At 43.9% G+C, this 24,564-nt stretch overlaps 1 protein-coding gene across 2 annotated transcripts in view; it reads left to right on the top strand.

Annotated features, from left to right (window-relative positions):
- The window catches only part of SLC1A4 (solute carrier family 1 member 4), a 32,070-nt gene extending 8,884 nt beyond the window's left edge, over positions 1–23,186 (top strand). The window contains exons 2-9 of one of the 2 annotated variants that reach the window (XM_008980607.5): positions 3,014–3,056; positions 5,747–5,809; positions 10,728–10,894; positions 15,707–15,940; positions 17,135–17,329; positions 17,608–17,742; positions 19,972–20,109; positions 20,456–20,711. In XM_008980607.5, the coding sequence (XP_008978855.1) occupies positions 3,014–3,056; positions 5,747–5,809; positions 10,728–10,894; positions 15,707–15,940; positions 17,135–17,329; positions 17,608–17,742; positions 19,972–20,109; positions 20,456–20,585 (1,105 nt within the window). In that variant the 3' untranslated portion in view covers positions 20,586–20,711. Of the gene's footprint in view, positions 1–3,013; positions 3,057–5,746; positions 5,810–10,727; positions 10,895–15,706; positions 15,941–17,134; positions 17,330–17,607; positions 17,743–19,971 lie in introns of both variants that reach the window. The other variant, XM_008980606.5, reaches the window with a different exon arrangement.
- The last annotated feature ends 1,378 nt before the right edge of the window (positions 23,187–24,564 follow it).

The following is a 24,564-nucleotide window of genomic DNA, read 5'->3' as shown; positions in this document are numbered from 1 at the left end:
ATCTAGGAATGGAATTGCTGAGTCCTGTGGTAGATACATGTTTAACTTTATCAGAAACTGTCAAAACACATCATGTTCTTAGGAACTTGATTTTGGGGGGAGGGGCAGGAGTTGCTGGTTTGCCTCTGGACCCCTCTGTTCCCATTGGATTATGTACAGTAGATACTGTAGATAGTCTGAAAACAGGTCGGTGTGCCAGTTGCTGTTGGGTGTACACGTTCTGGGTTAAGGTCAGAACCCGTTCTGGATGAGATAGTACTGGGTTATTGCTTGTATGAAGAGATCAGGCAGGACAGATACACAGAATTAAACAAATAGTGTTGTGCTGTTTAGAAGAGAATGCATGTCAAGGCTGTGGGAAAGGCTGTGTTTGCACCAGCTGAGAAAATAGCTAATCCCTGAAGGATGTGAGGTATTTCCCGGGAAAATTGTTCCCATGAGGAAAGTGGAGGGCTTCTACCCAGCTCTTTTCTGAACTTCCCAGTCCTCAGGGAGAGAGAACCTTGGCACACCTCAGTCTGGCAACTACTAAGGATTGTTGTGTGGTGGATACAGAACAGAGAGACCGTGGCACAGGGCCCCTTGCTGCTTCTGACTAGGACAGAAAATGGAAATGAGATGGCAAACGTAGCCCCAAGAATGAAATATGTAAGAAAGTTGCTTTGTAATGGAAATTGTAGCAAATGTAAGTTGTTATTCATCTATACTGTGAAAACTAGCCAAAAAGTTGCTGGTCTGTTTCTACTTTTTAAAAAGTAAATCTAGCTGTGATAAGAATTAAACTTCTGGTCATAGTTTTGCAATAATTTAATTCAGCTAAAGATTATTTTTTATCTGCTTAAATGCAGTCATGTACTCTGGTATCCTCTAAATATGCTAAAAGCAGTCAGGTTTTATAGACAAGTTTGGGAAATACTATGTCACAGGCTCTATATGCTGGCTGTCCTGCGAGAGCACCCTAAGTGTTCTAATGCAGTGATTTTTGCATCTTGTTAACTTTGTTGGCTGGTATATTAGTTACCTATTGCTACATAACAAACTACTATACATTTAGCAGCTTAAAATCTCACACATGTATTATCCCACAATCTCTCTAGGGTCAGGAATCTTAGCATAGTTTGGCTGGGTCCTCTGCTTCAGAGTCTTTTACAAGGCTGCAATTGAGGTATTGGTCAGAGCTAGGTTCTTACTTGAATGTCCACCTGGGGAGGGATTCACCTCTGAGGTCATGCTGATGTTGGCAGAATTCAGTTCCTTGAAGTTTGGACTGGGCGCCTCAGTTGGCTATTGGCTGGAGACCACCTGCTATTTCTAGTCTCGAGGGCCTTTCCAACATAGCAGCTTGCTTCATCAAAGCTTGCAAGCAGAAGACAAGAAGAGTCAGCTAGCACAGTGGAAGCTACAACCTTATGTAACCAAATCGTGGATGTGACATCCCATCACCTTTGCTGCATTTATTGGTTCATTAGAAGCAAGTCATAGGCCTGACCATACTAAAGGGATCACCCCAAGTGTGAATACCAGGAAACCACCTTAGACTCTACCTGTGACAGCTGGGTTGCAGCCAGACCTGCCTACCTCTGAAACCCAATGCACTGCAAATGGTTGCCTGGAGATCCTGGTGAACAACCCAGCTTCTTACAGAAGTAAGAATTAGTGGATAAGTTTGACACAAATTGAAAAGAATGATCCAGAGTCTTTTGCCCTTCTAGACTTACTGTTCTTGCAGGAAGTGAGAACACATGGACTGTCAGCTGGAATCTAATTTCTTGTATATCAAGACCAGCATCCTATGCAGACCCTAGGCCCTCAGTAAAACTATTTGCGTAAATAGATTTTGAACTCCATTAGCTTGATTGCCCTCCTTTTATAATAAATGTTTATAATATCCTTAATTCTGAAATGGAATCCATAAATAAAATGTCCTTGCCCACATAATTTTAAAATATCAATATGAAGTAACTGTAATATAAAAAGCAAAATTAATATAATAAAAACAATGTGTTTCAATATATACATGCTCTAAAATAAAGTGGCTGAATGCTGGCTCCTAAACTTAGAATCACTGCTAATGAGATAGTTATAAATGCAGACTGTTACTTGACACTGGGTGTGGAATTAGGGCGCGGATTCTGCAGTTTGCTCTGGCGGTGTGACTTTCCAGGAAGGTAGATAGTGTTTGGAAACATTCTGAACAAAACAAAAGTCACCCCATAACTTACAAGTAGTTACATTTCCGAAAAATTCAGTGAATGTTCAAATTGTGAAAAACAAAACCTTCTTTTGGAATTAGTTTAGTCTTGTGTAGTTATAGATAGGTTTTTATCCACAGATATGTCAGGCAGGACACTGGAAAGCCAAGAGGACCTTGAGACGATTCATGACAGAGGTCTCTACTGCATTTAACAGGACAAATGTGTGGGACCCGGCATTTCCCCCCACACACTCCCCTCAATTTAGGAATGCCTCAATTTTGCAATAACAAAAATGCCCTTGGATTTTACTAGTGGGCAGCACCCCGACATTGCAAACCCCTGCAATGGTGCCTAAACTCTAGGTGAGAGGAAAGCAATGCAGTTATAGACTTGGATGGACACAGTTAAGCCCAGCTATCAGGGAGTACCATGAGAGAGTTGGAGATGAAAATCAGTGTCCTCAAAGTATCTACTGTGGCCCAGCAGCACAGGCACAGTCAGGGTGCTTAAATCAAGCAAAAGATGCAGCCTCAGCTGCGGGTGGAGAGAGAACACTGTGTTAGGCTTTTAGAAGTTGACATCTCAAAGCAGATACTTTGCATACCAAATTTTAAGAATACTGATCTAGCCAGGTGCCATGGCTCACGCCTGTAGCCTCAACACTTTGGGAGGCTGAGGCAGGAAGATTACTTGAGCCCAAAATTCAAGGTTGCAGTGAGCTAAGAGCACACCACTGCACTCCAGCCTGGGCAACAGGGACCCCACCTCTACAAAATTGTTTTAAAAGAATACTAACAGTATGCTTTCTTTTCCAACAGAAACCTGTTTCCCTCAAATCTTGTGGTTGCAGCTTTCCGCACGGTAAGGCTTGATACTTTCCTAACAATGTGAAACTTTGATGGAAGAAATGTATAAATTATTGCTATAGAGTTAGGTAAGGTAGAACAGGGAGAGATGATGGTGTTAAAACTTGGTAACATTGGCCTAAACTTTTTTTTTTCAGATGGTGTCTCACTCTATTGCCAAGCTGGAGTGCAGTGACATGATCTTGGCTCACTGCAACCTCCACCTCCCGGGTTCAAGTGATCCTCCTACCTCAGACTCCTGAATAGCTGGGATTACAGGCACATGCCACAATGCCCAGCTAATTTTTTGTATTTTTATTAAAGACTAGGTTTCACCATGTTGGCCAGGATGGTCTTGATCTCTTGACCTCATGATCTACCCACCTCAGCTTCCCAAAGTGCTGAGATTACAGGCTCCTGGCCTGGCCGAAACTTTTATAAATGGGTGCCTATAGTTAAAACAACAACAACAACAACAAAATAAATAAACACTGAACAAACAAAACTTTCCAAAATGTACCACTGGTTCCAAAATTTTTTTACGTTATTTAAGAAATACCCTTAAATCACATTTTGGGATGTCTTAAATATTGCAGACTTTAAAAATATATACTTCTATCTTTTCTTCTGACTATAAAGATAATATGTGCTCATTGCAAAAAAAAGCTAAAATACAAAGAAGTGTAAGAAAAAAAAATCATCCATAGTCACTGCCTAGAGCTACCCATTCTTTTGGTATACCTTCTCCAGATATGTTTTTTCTATGCGTGTATACACATACATTTTTAAAATAAGCATACAGGCTGGATGCCGTGGCTCATGCCTATAATCACAGCACTTTGGGAGGCCAAGACCAGTGGATCACTTGAAGTTAGAAGTTCAAGACCAGCCTGGCCAACACAGTGAAACCCCATCTCCATTAAAAATATAAAATTTAGCTGGGCATGGTGGTGTGCCTGTAATCCCAGCCACTCAGGAGGCTGAAGCAGAAGAATTGCTTGAACCCAGGAGGTGGAGGTTGCAGTGAGCTGAGATCATACCACTGTACTACAACCTGGGTGACAGAGTGAGACTCTGTCTCAAATAAATAAATAGGGTGGGCACAGTGACTCACACCTGTAATCCCAACACTTTGGGAGGCCAAGGTGAGCAGATCACCTGAGGTCAGGAGTTCAAGACCAGCCTAACCAACATGGAGAAACCCCATCTCTACTAAAAATACAAAAAATTAGCCAGGTGGGCCGCACATACCTGTAATCTCAACTACTTGGGAGGCTGAGGTAGGAGAATTGCTTGAGCCAGGGAGGCAGAATTTGCAGTGAGCTGCAGTGAGTGCACCATTGCACTCCAGCCTGGGCAACAAGAGTGTAACTCTGTCTCAAAACAATAAATAATAAAAGATAAGCGTACATAGTATGTACACACACTACACATGTTGCTTCATAGTCTGCTGCTTTTTTAAGGCAGCATATTGTGAATATTTTCTCCTGTCAGTAGATACCCTTCTGCATAACGCCATGGCTGTAGAGTATTCCATCCATTGTAAGAGCATAACATAATTCTCCTCTCTCAGTCCCCCACTGATGGATGTTCCAGTTGTTTCTGGTTTCCCCCTCTGTGTTAGCAATGCTGTAACATTCCTGTGGCCATTCTTTACACAGAGAAGGAATATAAAGGTCTAGATTATATGGTCTAATCTGATTGCTTTTTATAAGCAAAGCCTTTTCTGTTTCTACTTACAACCTCTCATTTTTGTTTTGTTTTGTTTTTTGATCTGCTTATAAGCACAGGAGTAACTTGTATATATATTGTGAGGTAGGAAAAAAATAGAGGTGTATGGGGCTTTTCTTAGTGCCTATCACAGAGCAGATGTGTGGGCTTGTTTGAATACCTCTGCCTTTCTGCAACACTGATAAATCAAAGCTGAGAGAAGCCAGAGCCCAGCAAGGGTAGGCAGAAAGCAGGCCTGTGAGTCTGTACTTCCTAATGGGCTCCTGCCAACAGTTCAGGGGCCAGGTGCCCTTAGAAGGGTTCAGGAAGGACTGCATTCCAACAGATTCCACTTGTTAGTACATACTGCCACAGGGAGACACCTGTGTGCACCATGCAGAAGCATGTGAAATCAACCAGGGCACTACAGCTGGAGAGATGTCTCACTTCTGATAAGTGAGGCCCCCAAAGACGCTCAGCTCGCAGACACTGTCTTGCCTCACATCCCTGACTTTCAAGAGTGGAGGCTCAAGCCAGATTAGAAACAGACAGTAGAAGCAGTCATGCTCAAGTAAGTTCTAGAAGAAAGTGGGGCATAAATAAATGAATGAAAATAAAATGACACAATGAAATATCAACCTTGGCATTATTTAGCACCAAGGTTATTCAAATAACATGACGTATAAGGCTGAGGAAATATCAAACTATCAGCATAAAATTGTGCAGCCCTTCTTTTCCAAAGCATTGCCCAAAGAACATAAGGAAATTCTCCCTGCTTCCTTGGCAGGAGGTCTCTTGAAGTACCTGCTGGCTTGGTCCTAATGTAGCTTTTGTACAGTTCTCAGAGGCTCTTGTCAGGCCCACCGGGTGGGGAATGCCCAGCACACTCGGTGTGAACAGTGACAGAAGTAGCGAGAGCGCGGGAGTGCCCTTGGCTTCTCTAGGTCGGTCTTCACCTGTGCACTAACAGTGAGTTTTTCTTCCTCTTCACCACAGTATGCAACCGATTATAGAGTTGTGACCTACAGCACCAGCTCTGGAAATGTAACCCATGAAAAGGTAAAACTCTTTATAAGGTCACTTGTAAAAATATGTCTAAAGCAAATCTTATTTTTTTTTCTTATTTTGTGAATTTATTTTAAAATGTAAGAAAAACTACCACTAATCTTTTATAAATTATTTTAGAAAATAGAGGGGGAATGAAAACTTTTTAACTCATTTTATGAAGCCAGCTTTAAACTGATAACAATTGAAGGAGCATACAGGACATGTCTTTTTCTCCACTAGGCTGAAAACTTTGGGGTATAAATGGACTGTTTGGAGTGAACAGTTTAGGTTTGCTCTTTTGGATCTGTAAAATGTTTTATTTATTGGTTTATGTGTGGTTTGTTTGAAACAGGGTCTCGTACTATTACCCAGGCTGGAGTGCAGTGATGTGATCATGGCTCACTGCAGCCTTGAACTCTTGCCCTCAAGTGATTCTCCTGCCTCAGACTTCCAAGTAGCTGGGACTATAGGCATGTGCCATCGGGCTCAGCTGTTTTTTTTGTTTTTGTTTTTTAATGTTTTGTAGAGACAGTTTCAACATGTATGCCAAAGCTGACCTTGAACTCCTGGCTTCACATAATCCTCCCACATTTGCCACTCAAAGTCCTGGGATTGCAAGTGAGCGCCTGTGCCTGGCCTCAGAAAACATTTTATAAAACCTTTTCTACCATCCAGAAATATAATTAATAAGTGTTTAACCTACCCCAACACCTACTATGTTTTTTAAAAAGTCAATATAATATAAGGGTAAAATAAAAATAATTTCTAATAAAAGAATCCATTTTTGCCATGTAAATATACAACTATATTTGAAGACATAATGAAGTTTTCAGATACTTACATTTACTTAGAATAAATGAATTGAGATTTAAAAGCCGTGAGATAGAAGTCAACTAAACATTGTTGGTATATTTTTTGCTATTTCTCTGCACATTTTGAAATACATGCTAAATAAATATTTTTGTATACGTATACAGAATCACCCCAAATGCAACAGCTACAAGTACAGACTGACATTATGTCCTTGTACCAATGAACTGGATATTATTCTAAAATGGCAGATAACACTTGTTGAAGTTCAGAACGAAATAAACTCTTCCTTCAGTTTACCTCCACTTGATATTCTTGGAAAATCCAGCAAATACTAAAACTATGCAGAAAAAAATATTTAAGGGTAAATGGAATTAATCCTAGCTCAGTGCATTTTAAACAGCTTTTTCCCCATCTGACTGTCTGATAGGATGCTCTGAGGCCTGGGGGATGTAGGAAAGTCTGCATTTTGTTGCCTGAACATTTCGCAACAGTCAGCATTCTTAGTACCCTGCCTACTATTTCCCCAGTAAGACACCACAATCATTATGACAACCAGCGTACCCACACACATTCCAAAAGTCGCTTAGGGAATGATATCCCCCCTGTTCATAAATTAGTGGTTTTTGATTTTAAAAGATGGTTGTCACTTCCCTGTGTCTGGCCAGAGGGTGTGGCTGGAAGTACAACCTGGCCCGTTCTGACAGCCCCTGGATTCCACAGCTGGGCTCATTGGGCTGTAGGTGTCAGCTAGGCCTGCTCTCCAGGTAAGTGGCTCACTTCTGCATGCCATCTTCTTGGCATGGACACTTTCTGACGTTGTTTCATTGGAGCCTTAGGACAACCTGACCAGGTAGGATTTCGTATCCCCACTACAAATTACTCAAAATGATGGTCTTCCAAGGTTGATCAAGGCCATTTTGGCCAGTTTTAAAAAAACTAATTGTTGGCTGGGCACAGTGGCTTATGCCTGTAATCCCAGCACTTTGGGAGGCCAAGAAGGGACGATTGCTTGAGCCCAGGAGTCCATGGCCAGCCTGGGCAACATCTCTATAAAAAACAAAAAATATATAAAAATTAGCCAGGCATAGTGGCACATGTCTATAGTCCCAGCTACTTGGGAGCCAAGGTGGGAGGATGGCTTGACTCTGGGAGGTCGATTCTGCAGTGAGTCATGATCATGCCACTGCACTCCAGCCTGGGCAACAGAGCAAAACTATGTCTAAATAAATAAATAAAAAGGAACCAAGAGTGACGAGTAAATGCTAGAACACTAATTGTCTCTGCAATAACTTTTAAGTTTTGGCAAATATGGCTGTTGGAACTTCTCCACTGGGAATACTGGTGACCTGTGAGCATCTACCTCAGCTGACATACACTTGCCTCCTCTGTAAATTTCACCCAGGCATTTAAGGAGTCAGGCTTTAAGAAAGAGGCCAGGTGCAGTGACTCACACTTGTAATCCGAGCACTTTGGGAGGCAGAGACGCGCGGATCACCTGAAGTCAGGCATTCCAGACTAACCTGGCCAACATGGTGAAACCGCATCTCTACTAAAAATATAAAATTAGTAGGGTGTAGTGGTGGCACCTGTAATTCCAGCTACTTGGGAGGATGATGCAGGAGAATCACTTGAACCCTGGAGGCAGAGGTTGCAGTGAGCCGAGATTGCAACATTGCACTCCAGCCTGGGCAACAGAGTGAGACTCCATCTTAAAAAAATTAATTAAAAATTAATTAAAAAATTTTAAAAAAAGGAGCAGTGTGTCCTCGCTGGTTCCAGGCTTTCCTAAATCCTGTGGTGAGAAGATTATGTAAAGGCATAGCAGGTGTGGGCTTTGCCTCCAAGGATGGGATGTTGGTGACAGAATGAAAAGTCAAGGACCTAGCCAGGCATGGTGACTCATGTTTGTAATCTCAGTGACTCAGAAGGCTGAGGTGGGAGGATTGCTTGAAGCTAGAAATTTGAGACCAGCCTGGGCAACATAGTGAGATCCCCACCTCTAAAAAAATTTTTTTTCTATACTAGCCAAGTGTGGTGGCATTTGCCTGTAGTACCAGCTAATTGGGAGGCTGAGAGGATTCCTTGAGCCAAGAAGTTTGAGATTACTGTATTCTAGCAAGCAACACAGGGAGACCTTGTCTCTAAAAAGAAATCAATCAAGGACCCAGAGGCTCAAGGACACTTGGAAGGGTGCCTGCTCTTCCATGCCCACTTCGATCCCATGTAATACTTGCCACAGACTTCCTAGGCTTTAGTTGAATCATTAATTTATTAAACAGTGATTTCGTTGTTAATAGCTAGGTGCCTTCCCAGGTGCTGGACTCTAGTAGTGCTCAGTATAGTCAAAGCCCTGCTCTGACAGAGCTCATGTTCTAGTGGAGGGAATCATGTAATAAATAAGTATATGTCAGCCAGTGATAGGAGTCAAGAAGAAAATTAAAGCAGGGTGGTCAGGGAGGTCTTCTGATAAGGTGAGGGAGGAGCTATGGGGAGACGTGGGGGAAGAGTGGTGGAGGCAGCAGAAACAGAATCTGCATGATACACCACCAAGACTGCCTGGGCTGCAGCTCTGGTTGTGTCTGTAGTCCGCTAGCCCCAGTCAATGCTAAGTTTGCCCAGGTATGTAACAGCCAGCATACCTCACTGCAAACCCACGTGCCACCAGCTTCCTCTACAGAAAGGGAGTCATTTCATTGGAAAAATTATTGTAATTGTCCTCAGATCTCAGAGTTGGTTCCAAATCTGGAATCTGTCTGACCTCAAACACCACACCTTGGCATTGCAGACCTGCTGAAACCGGCTTTCTTTTTTATATCTTAAAACACTTTTCTCACTGATGCATAATAGATGTACATAGTTTGGAGTTAAATGTGATAATGTAAAAATTCATATAATTTGTAAAGATCAAATCAGTGTGCTTGCAATATCTATCACCTTAAACATTTGTCTTTTCTTTATGCTAGAAATATTAGAATTATTCTAGCTGTTTTAAATAAATGATTGTAAAATACAGTCATCCTACTGATCTATCAAACACTAGGTCTATTTCTTCTATCAACCTGTACATTTGTATCCATTAATCAACTTCTCTTTGTCCCCTTCCCCCCAACTACCCTTCCTGGCCTCTAGTAACCACCAATCTGCTCTTTGTCTTCATGAGATCCACTTTTTTAGCTCCCTCATATGAGAACATGTGATATTAAAACCAACTTTCAAATAATAATTGAATTCTCTGGTTTCATTGAATCTTGACCCTCAATTTCAGTTAGGACTTGGGACAGTATCAAAAAGTGTGAGTTGACAGCCCCAAGGTCAACACCACATGTTAGCCATCCAGCTCATAGAATCCTAGTAGGCCAGTAGTAGAGCCAGCACTAAATCCCCCAAGTTGTCTCTCTCCCACAGCTTTCAGGTATACCCACTGCACCCAGCTTCAATAGGTCAAGTCCCGGGAGAGAATAGTGATATTCAGAAGTCTTGGCCAGGTACCAATGGCTCATGTCTATAATAACAGCACTTTGAGAGACTGAGTTGGGAGAATCACTTGGGCCCAGGAGTTCGAGACCAGTTTGTACAGACCCAGTCTCTACAAAATAAATAAATAAACCTAGCCCAGCTAATTTTTATATTTTTAGTAGAGACAGGGTTTCACCATGTTGGGCAGGCTGGTCTCAAACTCCTGACCTCAGGGGATCTACCTGCCTCGGCCTCCTAAATGCTGGGATTACAGGTGTGAGGCACCATGCCCCACTTGAAGGAACTTTTGACTAACCAGCTCTCCTTTTAAAAGCAGACCTTTTAGGTGGCTCTCTAACCCCTACTTGAATATATCCCCATGACAGGGAGCCCACTACCTTCCACTTTAATGTATGCAATTTCCAGCAGCTTTCAGAGTTAACAACTAGATGAAATTTTTGCTTGTTGACTTTATGTATCCTCAGAATACATCTCCCGTTGAGTTTCCTACCCCTTTATTTGCAGAATTGCTAATGGTTAAAGAAAATATGAGCCTTTTCTCATTCTGGGCACGTTTCAGTCTGGTGGGGACACAAAGCAAATGCATCTTTAATTCTCATTCATCTGTTATAAACTTGTCCTGTCTCTTCTGATCCTGCAGATCCCCATGGGCACTGAGATTGAAGGGATGAACATTTTAGGATTGGTCCTGTTTGCTCTGGTGTTAGGAGTGGCCTTAAAGAAACTAGGCTCTGAAGGAGAAGACCTCATCCGTTTCTTCAATTCCCTTAATGAGGCGACAATGGTGCTGGTGTCCTGGATTATGTGGTGAGTGCTGCCCTGCCGTCTGCTCTTTCACTCCTTCCTCCTGCCATCCAAAAGAGAGTCCACCTCGCTGTTCTAGCTACCTGTGTGGGGCCACCTGACACAGTGCTGTATATGTGGTTGATGCACCATGGGCCAGGCATGGTATAGGGAATGATGGAAATAGAGACAGTTTCTCCTCTTGTCCAGGACCTCAGGGAGCCAGGCATACCCTGTAGTTGCCAGTCATTTCCTCAGTGTCCACACTAATCCCTTGGTGTTTCCATCACCAGGATCTGTTTATGGGTTCCTACTGCCAGCCAGATAATGTGGGTTGCCCATGCATCTTGTGGGGCAGTGAATTCCATCAGTTTGCTATCTGCTGCACGAAATAAGTTTCATTTATCTGAAAATGATAGACTTCAAGCTTCAAAGGGACCCATACTTATAGTAGTTCACAGCATGGAGGGCAAGTCCATTTTCACCCCATGCATATATAAAGTTGGAATGGTCTTTTTTTATGTAGGCTTTTTTTTTTTTTTTCTGAGATAGGGTTTCGCTCTTGTTGCCCAGGATGGAGTGCAGTGGTGCAATCTCAGCTCACTGCAACCTCCACTTTCTGGGTTCAAGCAATTCTCCTGCCTCAGCCTCCTGAGAAGCTGGGATTACAGGTGTCCACCACCACACCCAGCTAATTTTTTGTATTTTTAGTAGAGATGGGGTTTCACCATATATGTTGGCCAAGTTGGTCTCAAACTCCTTCCTGACTTCAGGTGATCCACCCACCTCGGCCTCCCAAAGTGCTGGGATTACAGGTGTGAGCCACTGCACCCAGCCCTTTTATGTAGGTTTTTAATTTGCAAATGTTTCTTTGTGTAATATCAATGAAAGCATGTTTGTTAAGTAACAATTCTTAGATTGATTCTTGGCTAAAAGGTAAAAATTTGACCTGCTCCCTCTAAGCAACTTCTCAGAAATCATACCAATTCCAGTACCAGTCTCTCATAAGCTTTATCCTGCTGTTTTACCCAAACCAGACCTCTGTGGCTCTTAGCTTCTACTTAATTGTTAAGAACTAGTTTCTCCTTCCATGCACAGAACATTTTCCTTATTGCCAACTCTTAAAGATTCCAGAACTTCTCTCTCTCAGATGGTGCTAGATGACAGCTGGACTGATTTTAGAAGTTTGAAATTGAATGGGAGGCTAAGTTTAGACCCCCTACCAGTGGTGTTTATCTTGCTCAATCTGAAAATTCCAGAGCCTGGCTCTATCATTGCCAAGGCCACTTCATGTGATTGTTGTTCTGGGCGATAACTGATATTTTCAGAAAAGAAAAGGTTTTTAGATGTCAAGTTCTTTTCTTGGCTTTTTAAAGGTCCAAAATATTAATATTTTCCAAAGTTTGGACTAAAGAATAGAAACTGAGGCAGGTGCAGTGTCTCATGCCTGTAATCCCAGCAGTTTGGGGGGCCAAGGCTGCAGGATTGTTTGAGCTCAGTTGTTCAAGATCAGCCTGGGCCACAAATTGAGACCCTATCTCTACAAAATATAAACAATTAAATTAAATTTAAAAGTAAAAAAGGAAACTGATTGTATTAGTCCATTCTCACACTGCTATAAAGAAATACCTGAAACTAGGTAATTTATAAAGAAGAGAGGTTTAATTGGCTCATGGTTCCACAGGCTGTACAGGAAGCGTGACTGGGAAGTCCTCAGGAAACTTACAAGCATGGCAGAAGGGGAAGGGGAAGCAGGCATGTCTTCACATGGCCAGAGCAGGAGGAAGAAAAAGAGTGGGAGGGGGGATTATAATTCAATATGAGATTTTGGTGGGGACACAGATCCAAACCATATCACTGATACTCCCATGTGAGGATATTTGCTTTTAATCTGGAAACCAATTTAGTCATTCCTGCAATTTGATGTACCAGTCACATAAGCAGATATTCAGTTAGGCAGATCCTGCTAAGTGTCTAACTGCAGCAAGAGAGCAAGAGACCTGTTGCTCAGAAATGCATATTATACAGAATTGGAGTTTAAAATGGCTTAACTAGTAAAGGGACCTCAACCACGTGTGGGAGGCTTCTTCAGTATTACCACTTTCTGCATTCTTTCCTTTACTAACAACCTGCTCTGAAACTCAAGTACCTGCCTACCCTACACTACTCACAGAAATAACTTTCAGATGTATTAAACCCAGGGTCAGCAGACTTTGCAAGCCACATGGTCTCTGTTGCAACTACCCAACTCTGCCGTTGGAGGGGAAAAGTACCTGTTCACAATTCATAAATGAAAGAGTATGGCTAATTTCCCATAAACTTTATTTACAAAGACTCACGCTGCTAACTCCTGGATTAAACTCACCACGGAGGAAGGAAGAAAAGAAGAAAAGAAAGAGAAGAGTCTTCTAAAAATATTAGAAGAAAATATAGAGGCAGGGAAGGTCTTCCTAAACAAGATATAAAAAGCAAAAGTCATAAAAAGCTGCTAAACTTAACCACATCAAAATATAAAAAGTTTACATGCAAAAGACACTCTGAACAAAGTTAAAAGTCAAGACATTCATTTCTAAAAATTGGTATATATTTGCATACTGTATATATAGAAATAAAGAGTTCTGATTACTGAGAAAGAAAAATCACTGAATAAACTATTAGCAAATGGAAGCATGTGAAACCTGAATGACCAGTAAATATTTTAAGGGAGACCCAACCTCATTAGAAATAAGGGAAATGAAAATTTGGTTTTATCAGGCATTGATAGGGCTGAGGGTGAGGTTTCTCAACCATGACACTTTTGACATTTTGGGTCAAGGTTTCTCAACCATAACACTTTTGACAGCTTTGATGTGAGACAGTCTTTGTGGGAGGCTGTCTTGTGACTGTCGGATGTTTAGCAGCATCGTGGCCCCCACCTGCTCTGTGCCACTAGCACCATGCTCCTAAAGTTGTGACAACCAAACTGTCTTCCAGACAAAATCATCCCTGGATAAGAACAACTGTTGCAGAAGGAAGATTATTCTCCTGGACTGTTGGTGGGAATGTGATATGGAATAGCTGCTTTGGAGAACAGTCGCATAGTATCTACTGAAATTTAAAATGTGCACACCCCATAACTCGGCATTTCCACTTCTTAGCATCTCTACCTAGAGAACAAAGGCATGTAGGCACAACAAGGCCCATGTTTGCAGTGTTGTTTGTCATGATAAACCTGGGAACAACTTAAATGTCCACCAGCAAGACAATGACAAAATAACCTATGGTATTTCCATTCTGAAGACAATATTTAAAGACAATGAAGTAAAGGTAGAAACAACCCCAACCCAAACATTGGTAGTGGATGAATGGATAAACAAAATGGGATGTATACATGCAATAGAACATGATTCTGCCTTAGAAAGGAGTGTTCATGCTCCAATGTGGATGAAGCCTGAAAACATCATACTAAGTAGAATAACCCAGACACAAAAGGACAAATATTGTATGATTCCACCTTTGTGTACCTAGAACAGTCAAATTTAGAGAGCCAAGAAATAGAATAGTGGTTCTCAGGAGCTGAGAGGAGGGGAAAATAGGTCATTATGTTGAAGGATTTCAAAGTTTAGGATGATGGAAAAGTTCTGGACTTGGATAGTGATGATAGTTGCACAAGAATGTGAATGAACTTCGTGCCTCTGTACTCTACACTGAAGAATGGCCACAATGGTCAATTCTATGTTATGCAGATTTCACCACAATAAAAACGAATGGGGTAGATTTCTATGTACTGATATGAAAAGATTTAAAAGACATAGGGTGAAAAAGAAATAAACACACAGATTTAAATACGTATGTATCTAATTGCATAGGAGGTAGGAGTGGTTGTCCGAGGAGGGGACTGGCTGGAGGATGGTGCTGAAAGAGAATTTTGGTGTCGTCTATGTTTTAAGTTTTTGAAAGGGAATGTATTCTTGTATTACTGTCGGGTTTTTAATTAATAATGACTGCTTAGAATATCTCCAGAAAGAAAATTCAAGAAACCAGTGACATTGACTGTCTCCAGGAAGGGGAAATCTGGGTGCTTGGGAGACAGATGAGAGGGAGACTGTCCTCTACTCACTCTTTTGTACCCCTTGAAATTCAAACTATGTGATATTATTACCTACACAATTAAAATTTACAAATAAAGTCAACAGTTAGAAAATTCTTCCTGAATTTGTATCAATTCAAAACAACTGACTTTTGTTCTTTGTAGCTCCCACAATTCATTCCTTCCCATCCTGCCTTTAAAAAACTCTCACGCTCCAGGCATGTTCCCAGAGTGTCATTGTGAGTGATTTTTTCCCACGGAGTCATGTTGTCTAAGCCACAAAGAATTTAAACCTTCACAAAAGTCCTAGCTTTGGCTCAATTTTGTATCACAGCCACTCTGTAAAATAGGTGTTAGTCTTTTGTGTTTCTAAGTTCTCGGAACAAGCCTGAGCAAAGCCAAGAACTCAAGCTCACAGTCCTGGAGGCTTCGATCTCAATTTTCTTGCCTTTCCTCCTGGGAATTCCTGTGACTGGTAGCACCCTTCTGTTAAGGACATGCTGTATCCAAGGGAAAAGACATCTGGGTTCTGATCCTGACTCTATTACCTCTGTTACCCACGGTGAGCTGTCATCCTCATTTTACTCAGTCTCGCAGCCTGTAAAATGGAGATGGTATAACCCTGACCGTTTCAGTTCCTCAGGGTTATAATAGGGAGAGATGAAGACAGCCTCGTCGAAAGTCCCCACATTCTGCATCTGGAAGGGTCTGCATCTCTCACCCCAACCTTAGCCCCTACTGATGAGTACCCTGTGCTTATGCCCTAGGTACGTACCTGTGGGCATCATGTTCCTTGTTGGAAGCAAGATTGTGGAAATGAAAGACATCATCGTGCTGGTGACCAGCCTGGGGAAATACATCTTCGCATCTATATTGGGCCATGTTATTCACGGAGGAATTGTTCTGCCACTTGTTTATTTTGTTTTCACACGAAGAAACCCCTTCAGATTCCTCCTGGGCCTCCTCGCCCCATTTGCGACAGCATTTGCCACCTGCTCCAGGTGAGTAGGTTTTGGATCTCTTTGCTACTCTGAGCCATAAGAATATAGAACCAGGTGAGCCCAGTGGTAGATGCACAACCAGCACCTTGACATACTTTAATTCCCGAAAAACTCTAAATTAGTCTTTTGCGATGCTTTTTTTTTTAAGAGACAAGATCTTCCCATGATTGCTCAGGCTGATCTCAAACTTCTGGGCTCAGGTGATCCTCCCACCTCGACCTCCCAAATAGCTGGGATTACCGAGCCTCACATGATTTCTTAAAATCACTAGCCCCACAGCTTTTCTGTATTCCCCTGGGGGGGGTTTCTGTTTCATTTCCTGTTCTACTGAAGTTACCTCATTCTCTTCTCCCTTTTGCTCCTTAGCAGCAGATCATTAGTTAGCCCAGTTCCAGGTCCTTCACTCTAATTAGGAAGACCTTTGCCTGAATGAAAGAAGGCAGCCCACCTCACTCACAATGCATTGCAGGAAAATTGCGAGAATCGTTTCTGCCCAATTCTCCTTTTCTGGATGTGTGGATTAGAAAACGAGTCTGAGGCACCGTGGTGACAGTTGCATGCTCAGCCTTCTAGGAGTCCACAATAGTGTGGAATTATCTAATTTAGCACAAGAGATGCATCCTTTCACTGGAAAACCTTAAAAAAAAATTGGGTTTTCCAAATATGTTAAAACTTTCAAAGGATGGCAGCACGTCGTTTCATTCACACATTTAGTTTTGCCTATACTGCTCACTTCCTCCCAATCTGGATGGCTATTTATGTAACAAGGAAGTGGGGGTTAAAAAAAATGAGGAAGAGAAGTTCCTCTGGCCTAGACAAAGGAAAACAAAATCATAGTTTAACATTTACTCTTGGGAGGGGAGTATTCAAGAGAGGAGATGCACATCAGAGTAAATGGGTGTTTGTTCTCTTGGGAAGATTTTGCACCAGGAGGCAATGCAGTTCTTAAGAAATTTGGAACATGTGAATCCAGGTAAATAATAGAACCGGTAAATCCTATTTTCAATACTTTGGGAATTACCAAAGCCTCGTGTTGTGACAGAAGTTTTAAAGTGATTCTGTTTTTTCCCTTAAGAGAAGAAAGCCAGAAATGAAGATGGTATTAATTGCTCTGTTCTGGGATCTGAGATGAGTCATGTGTTAGCCTGGCTGGGACTGTTGTCATGTCTGGCGGTCTGATTTCCCTATTTCTAGCTCAGCGACCCTTCCCTCCATGATGAAGTGCATCGAAGAGAACAATGGTGTGGACAAGAGGATCAGCAGGTTTATTCTCCCCATCGGGGCCACTGTGAACATGGACGGAGCAGCCATCTTCCAGTGTGTGGCCACGGTGTTCATCGCCCAACTTAACAACGTAGAGCTCAATGCAGGGCAGATTTTCACCATTCTGTAAGTTCTTCATTCTTTCCCTGACTCAAAACTGAAGGTTTTTCTCGTGATTTCCTTTGAAAAACTAATCTCACCACAACTTGGTGTCTCGTTAGGAAAATGAGGACAGTGGGGATTCATTACTTGAAGAGTGTGTGTTGGCTCTCAAGGGCGCAGCCAGCAGAGCCCATGGTGGGGTTGTTTTCAGTTCCAGCCACACTGCAGCTGCATGGTATGCATTTCTCTGTGCCCACTCCATGCTCTATGTTAATGGCTGGCCCTGCTCTGCCATCCCCTAGAGTCACCGCCACAGCGTCCAGTGTTGGAGCAGCAGGTGTGCCAGCTGGAGGGGTCCTCACCATTGCCATTATCCTGGAGGCCATTGGGTTGCCTACTCATGACCTGTCTCTGATCCTGGCTGTGGACTGGATTGTGTAAGTAACAAGTCCTAAGAACACCAAAAAGAGTCTGCATTGAGTTCCCTAGGAGCTTGACACTGCTAGGCCTGGGGCATGCATAGAAACTTAAGATACACGCTAGCCTTGTGAGGGAGCCTACAGTGGAGCTGGCAGGGCAAGATTTAGAGGTAGGAAAAATGAAGTAATATGAGAGTCACATGCCCGTGAACATCCAGGAATGACCATGAGATGTCATTACCAAGAACTTGCTTATAGCATCCAGTAAAGTAGGGGCCACAGCTGAGGCCCTCTGCACAGGCCCAGGAGACATGAGGGTATGTGGGGTTGCTGGCTGCATAGGAGTAATAAGTCAATGGCTCAGTGATCCTTTGGGAATGATTGTCCCTGGCCTTGAAAATTCTAAGGAGTGATTTCTGTGAGGGGAGAGAGGATGAACCATGCCAATGTGAGTACTTGGGCTTGGGCTCAGCAGAGGAGGAGGTAGGGAAGAAGGGGTGATCCAGACCACATCTCCAGGGCTGCTGTGAAGACACAAAACAGTTTCTGTGCGTTGATTCCTTGAGTCACGTGATATCTTTTGCAGGCATAAATAATACCTATTTTATAGGAAAGGTTGGCTGAGGTACTAATGTTGAGCCAGTGGAGTCTGTGAGTAAGAGAATGAGCCCCAGAACCCAGGGTCCTGGGCTCAATTCCCAGCTTGCCATTAGTAGTTGTGGAACTGCACTGCGCTGTGCTTTGGTCTGCTTATCTGTCAAAATGGGAATGATGAGAGCAGCCACACTGGGGTTGTGGGGAAGACTGAGCGAATTAACATGGGAACAGCACACAGAATAATGGGCATGTGGTAAAACATTCAATTCATGTTAGCAAAGAGTCATTCCAGACCAGGTTTGTCACAGGCAGGAGTAAGAGAACCTGAACCCTACAGCCTGGCTCTGGGCTCGTGGATGGGCCAGCTGTGGGTGGGAATGGTGGGTTTTCCAACTTGAAGGGGCGTCTCAGAGCAATGAGAGTGAAATTTGCAAGAGACCCGCATTGCCCAGACACCTCATCAGAGGGAACTGTGTCCCTGAGCTGGCCAGCTGGATAGGACCAGAGCTGACAGAGGCCCCTCTCCTTCCTCACCCAGCCACCTCCTGTGCATGAAGAGGCATCCAAGAGGTGCTTGGCCAGAAATAGGGAAATAGGGCACCAAGCCAGCTGCCCAGTAGTCCTGAAGTCATACAGGCCTGCCAGCCACCCCATCACCTCTGATTCTGCAGACAGCCGGACCGCAATCTGCAGGGAGTCAGCTCTCCAGTGCCCTCAGGGAAGATCACGTTTTCCCCTCTCTTCAAAATGCGCACAATACTTTCTCTGAGCTCCAGGGGCAGGGGAATGGTATTGGCTAATCTATAGCACAAGAAGTTAGCTTCTGGAAAGGATATTTTCCTTGAGATGTGATTATATTTGCCAATGGCAATGGAACATATATGAAGATTAACATCCAGCAGTAAAGCAGCGTTGAAATGAGAAAAAGAAGGGAAACTCCCACAGTGTAATACTCAGTGGAAGAAAAGCTAGACACAAAACCATATCCACAGTTATCCCAATATGTATGTTTGTTTGTTTACTTATTAGAGACAGGGTCTTACTCTGTGGTCCAGGCTGGAGTGCAATGGCGTCGTCATAGCTCACTGAAGCCTCAACCTCCTGGACTCAAGCAATCCTCTCACCTCAGCCTCCTGAGTAGCTAGGACTACAGGCACGCACTACCATGCCCAGCTAATTCTTTTATTTTTTGTAGAAATAGGATCTCATTGTGTTGTCCAGGCTGGTCTCAAACTCCTAGCCTTAAACAGTCCTCCCATCTCAGCCTCCCAAAGTGCTGGGATCACAGGCATGAGCCTCTGTGCCTGGCTTGTGTATAATTTTCAATGATGTTGTCTAATACATATAAAATACATGTATAGAAAGATGACTAGAAGGATATAGATTAAAATGTGCATATAGATTCACTCAGTTTTGGATTGAGGGTGAGTGACTTGTTTGCTTCTTTATGCTCTTTTTTATTCTTTTTATAAAAAGTGTTTAAAGAAAATCAATTTAGCGTAAGGTAAAGCCCATGCCTTAGAAGCATGCTCTCCAGGAAGCAACAGGGCCCTCACCACCAAGACTTCCCCTTGGCACCCCGGCTACCTGTGATAGGACCCGATCCCCCAGCATTCGATATAATAGCTGGGCCTCTTCTTTCCCCACCAGGGATCGTACCACCACTGTGGTGAATGTGGAAGGGGATGCCCTGGGCGCGGGCATTCTCCACCACCTGAATCAGAAGGCAACGAAGAAAGGCGAGCAGGAACTGGCTGAGGTGAAAGTGGAAGCCATCCCCAACTGCAAGTCTGAGGAGGAGACATCACCCCTGGTGACACACCAGAATCCCCCTGGCCCCGTGGCCAGTGCCCCAGAACTGGAATCCAAGGAGTCGGTTCTGTGAGGGGGCTGGGCTTTGGGATTGCCTGCCAGCAGTGGTGTCCCACCCTGTTTACCCAGCCTCCAGTCGTGGACACAGGGCACTGCCCTTGCCAACTTTTAATCTCCCAAGCAATGCTTTGGCTCAGTCGCTGGCCTGAGGCTTACCTCTCGGCACTGGCCTCGGGCTCCCCAGCAGGAACTGGTTACCAAGGACCAGGACACTCTGACATTTGGCTTAATCCATGTCTAGGTGCAGCTGTGTGTACACCAGGGATCTGTTTGGACCCCTTGAGCTGCCAGGCTCAAGAAACCATGGACTCACAGGGTCCTGTGGTTACACCTTGGAAAAATGCAGATGTATTTCACTGTCCCCGGTCAGCTCTGCATCAGGTGTTTTCTAAGCAAACCAAGGGGTATAGTCACCTATTGCATTGCCTCGAGTTGTAGTAATTGAAAAAATACCCAAATTCTTAGCTGGACTTTGCTGAGCTGGGACTCAGGTGTTTAAAGAGTTTGTGCTACAGCTAGTTGTGGGTGTCTTCCGATCCCTGGGTTCTGGGAGACTGCAGGTGCCGTACAGCGTCAAGTTAGAAATTCTCCAGGTGGGTGTTAGCACTGTGGTGGGGAGGCGGGTTTCTGGTCCACAGCCTTAGGTAAACATCTTAGATTCTGAGGTCAAAGAAAAAAGGAGAGGAAATGCAGCTTTGTGGGGGTGGGTGGGGGGAGCGGAGCGTTCTCTAATCAGGACAGGACAGGTTTCACACACAGTTGTCCCAGTTCTCATCCAGTCCTAGGGCACTTTTCTCCCTCCTTCCAGAGGCCTGGGCCTCTGACAACACTGTAGCTTTATCTCCATTCACTCTGATTTGGCAACAGGCCAGAGAGGGCCCTCCTTCCCTGGGGAAGTGTGATGTAGTCATATCCAGGACGCTTGTTGGTTTATCAATCTATTATTTGAATTCAACTGGACTCTGTAAAATGCTGCACTGAAGCAAAAACAATAGCCACCACCCCAGAGAAAACCATGTACTAACTGGAGTGGGGCACCCCCATTCACAGATTCCCAGGCCCCCTGGATTTGGCTGATTTCAAAATATAGATCCCTTTCTTGCCAGTACCTCCACATTTAAAATTATCAGTGAAATGGTCCACGTTTTTCCAGTTACCTGCTGATGTTCTAATCTTCTAATCTAAGTAAGGGGCTTTCATAGAGGAGTTTACCAGTGAGAGGGAAGATCTGAGAACCTACTGTTTGACTGTGGTTGTTGACACATATTCATGATGTAACAGGTCCTGGGGCCTCACTTTACCCCATTTGTAAGATGGGGCTAATATCACCTGCCTCTTACCTACCTCAGAGGGATTTGGTGAGGCAAACTGTTAATCTGTGAAAATGACCATTTCACTTCTTGGCTATCAAGTGCCGACCCAGTATGCTCTTCTTTTTTGTGTAAGGGGCAGCCTTCTCTACCCAGTCCTTCTGCTGGTGAGGACAGCCTTTCTGAGCAGAGCTTTGTTCTCTATGCGCATTAGGACTTTTATCTATGCCACTTGTTCTGTGTGTAGTTAGCATCAAACGCAGCCTCTTCCTCATGTCCTTCAAGTTTTCATGAACTAGTGACCCCACTTTCCACCACAGTTCTGGGCACCTGACTTCGCTGTGACTCTCAGACCCAGGCACTGTTTCTGCTACCCTGTAACAGGCCATTAAAGCGCCCCAGGGAACAAGCGCTTCATTCCCTTGTTTTCCCTGTTGCTGTGTCACCTGGGCCCTACAGACGGGGGCACACATTAATGGTTGTGTGTACCACTGAGAATGGGTGGATGGAACTGAGATCATCAAGCCACACCCCCTTCTTAAAACTGGGGATATGTGCCTGAGCAGAAGGGGTGAAGGAAAGGGGACACAGAGTTGAGCCAGCCAAGGGGAAAGCTCAGCTCTCTTTAAACCAGCTAAGCCATTCAGTCTCCTGTGAAGCCAGGAGGGACCAGGAACCATGTAGAGGAAACTGGAAACTTTTCCCCACTGGGTAGAGCCTGCTGCTCATTTCTGTTTTTTTTTGTTTTGTTTTTTGAGACAGAGTCTTGCTCTGTCACCCAGGCTGGAGTGTAGTGGCACGGTCTCAGCTCACTGCAGCCTCCGCCTCCTGGGTTCAAGCAATTCTCCTGCCTCAGCCTCTTGAGTTGCTTGGATTATAGTTGCAGGCCACCACGCCCAGATAATTTTTGTATTTTTATTAGAAATGGGGTTTCACCATGTTGGTCAGGCTGGTCTCGAACGCATGACCTTGTGATCTGCCTGTCTCGGTCTCCCAAACTGCTGGGATTACAGGTATGAGCCACCGCGCCTGGCCTACTCTTCTGTTTTCAAGGGGAAACAATCACATTGTTTGATTCCAGATGGCAAATGAACACTATTTTTCAGGCTTCAGTAAATCTTTTTCTTCTTTCACATACACACACACACACACACACACACACACACACACACATCTATACACACATATGTGTTATATGTGTGTGTTGTGTATACATGTGTGTATATATTGTTTTAGCTTCAAGCCCAACAAGTTTGTGTTTGGAGAGAGGTGAACTTAACTAATAACTACAAGTTGTATGTCTTTGGTATCTTGATTTTCCCGTTCCTAAAGATGAATTTCACAAAGCCGTAAAACATGAAATTAGAGCTGGACTTGAGACTCATTGGCCAACCATCGTATCCTGGCCTGGTCCTGCAGTAAGAAGCATGGTCTTAGAAGGGTGGCCCTTCCCCTTGGAGGCAAAAAGAGAGAATGTACCATGTGTCTTCCTGGCTTTCAGAACAGAGTTGGTAGACCTGGGGTTACCTGACTGGGGAAAATCTCACATCTCCTTGTCTGAAAACGTTTCCCCTGCTGTTCTCTTTCTAACATGTTGTCATAAATCTGTTCGGATACTGTTCATCTGACTGTTTTGTACATGTGACAATTGCCTTAAAATATAGCACAGTCCTCAGAAATGAATACAATGTTTCCACCGGGACCTGCAGTTCCTTTATTCCCCTCTCCTGTGTTGAAGTGGCACTTGCCAATGGAGGAGCTGTTGTTCTTCTAGGAGATGGGCTTTGGGTGACTAAAGGGATTTGTTTTCCTTGCTCCTTTCATCAGGCAAGCCCCCCTGAGGCAGGGCAGCCAGGCTCAGTGGGCAGCACTGAAGCTGCTATCGCTGATTCTTCTGTGGCCACCGGCTTGCAACTGGGAAGCATCAGGCTACTCAGGGGCTCCCCACTCCACACCAGCAGGGCTCTTGCAAAAAGTGTGTGGTTTTGCCACATACCTATATAAAGTTATGTCTTGTCAGAACAACTAGCTCAACAGGTCTTAACTGAACATCTACTATAAGGCAAGCATCAAGTGGGAACAACAGGAAGAATGCCCCAGGCCCTTAAATTACTGGGAAAGTCCCTGAAAGAGAGCAGTTGCCCATGCCTCTATTATGGCACTGCCACACCCGGCCCATGCATTTATATAATCCTGTTTTCAATGATACCACATTCCAGCACTATTAGGGAATCTAGACACCTCCTATAATAGGATTATCCTGCAAACAGAGTGGAAGCCTCTGAAGAAACGGATCCCCTCTCTGACCTGAACACGTCCAGCTCTTCATGTAATACAGGAACCGGTTTTCATTTCTGGGTAAGCCCCAAAGGATGAGAAGAGAGTTCACACTGATCAGGGGCCCGATAGGGCCTGCTGGGAATAACAATTTGGATTCTTACCCTGGAGTGTGGTTTCCTTGATTCTCTATTGTAGAGGGTGTTTGGAGGTTGGGATTTGTACTTGGTAAGTCAGTTTTCTGATGTAACCAAATCAAAAGGAGCAGTTCTACAGTCTCAAACCATCTCTTCACAGGGGATCAGAAGGAGCATGGATGTGATAAGCCGCTAAAGTTCTCAAAGGAACTTTAAATCGTGTCTGAATAGCACAGACCATGTAGCAGGGAGGACCATGGGCTGTCTGGGTTCCACTCCAGCTCTGCTGCTTGCTTGCTGCACCACCCTGGGCATGATAACCTCTCCATGCCTAGTCTCATATTTAAAATGGGAAGGCCAGTGCAGTGGCTCACACATGTAATCCCAGCACTTTGGGAGGCTGAGGTGGGAGGATTGCTTGAGGCCAGGAGCTTGAGACCAGCCTGGGCAGCAAAGCAAGACCCTGTCACTAAAAAATTTTAAAAATCAGCTGTGCTTAAAAAGTTAGCTACACCACTATAGTCCCAGCTATTCCAGAGGTTGAGGTAGGAAGATCACTTGAACCTGGAAAGTCCAAGCTGCAGCGAGCCGTGATCATGCCACTGCAGTCCAGATGGGGTGACAGAATGAGAGTCTGGTTCAGAAAT

This window comes from Callithrix jacchus, chromosome 14 (assembly GCF_049354715.1).
Source record: "Callithrix jacchus isolate 240 chromosome 14, calJac240_pri, whole genome shotgun sequence".
Classification (NCBI taxonomy): Eukaryota; Metazoa; Chordata; class Mammalia; order Primates; family Cebidae; genus Callithrix; species Callithrix jacchus.
This window is presented reverse-complemented; position numbering and strand designations above follow the sequence as displayed.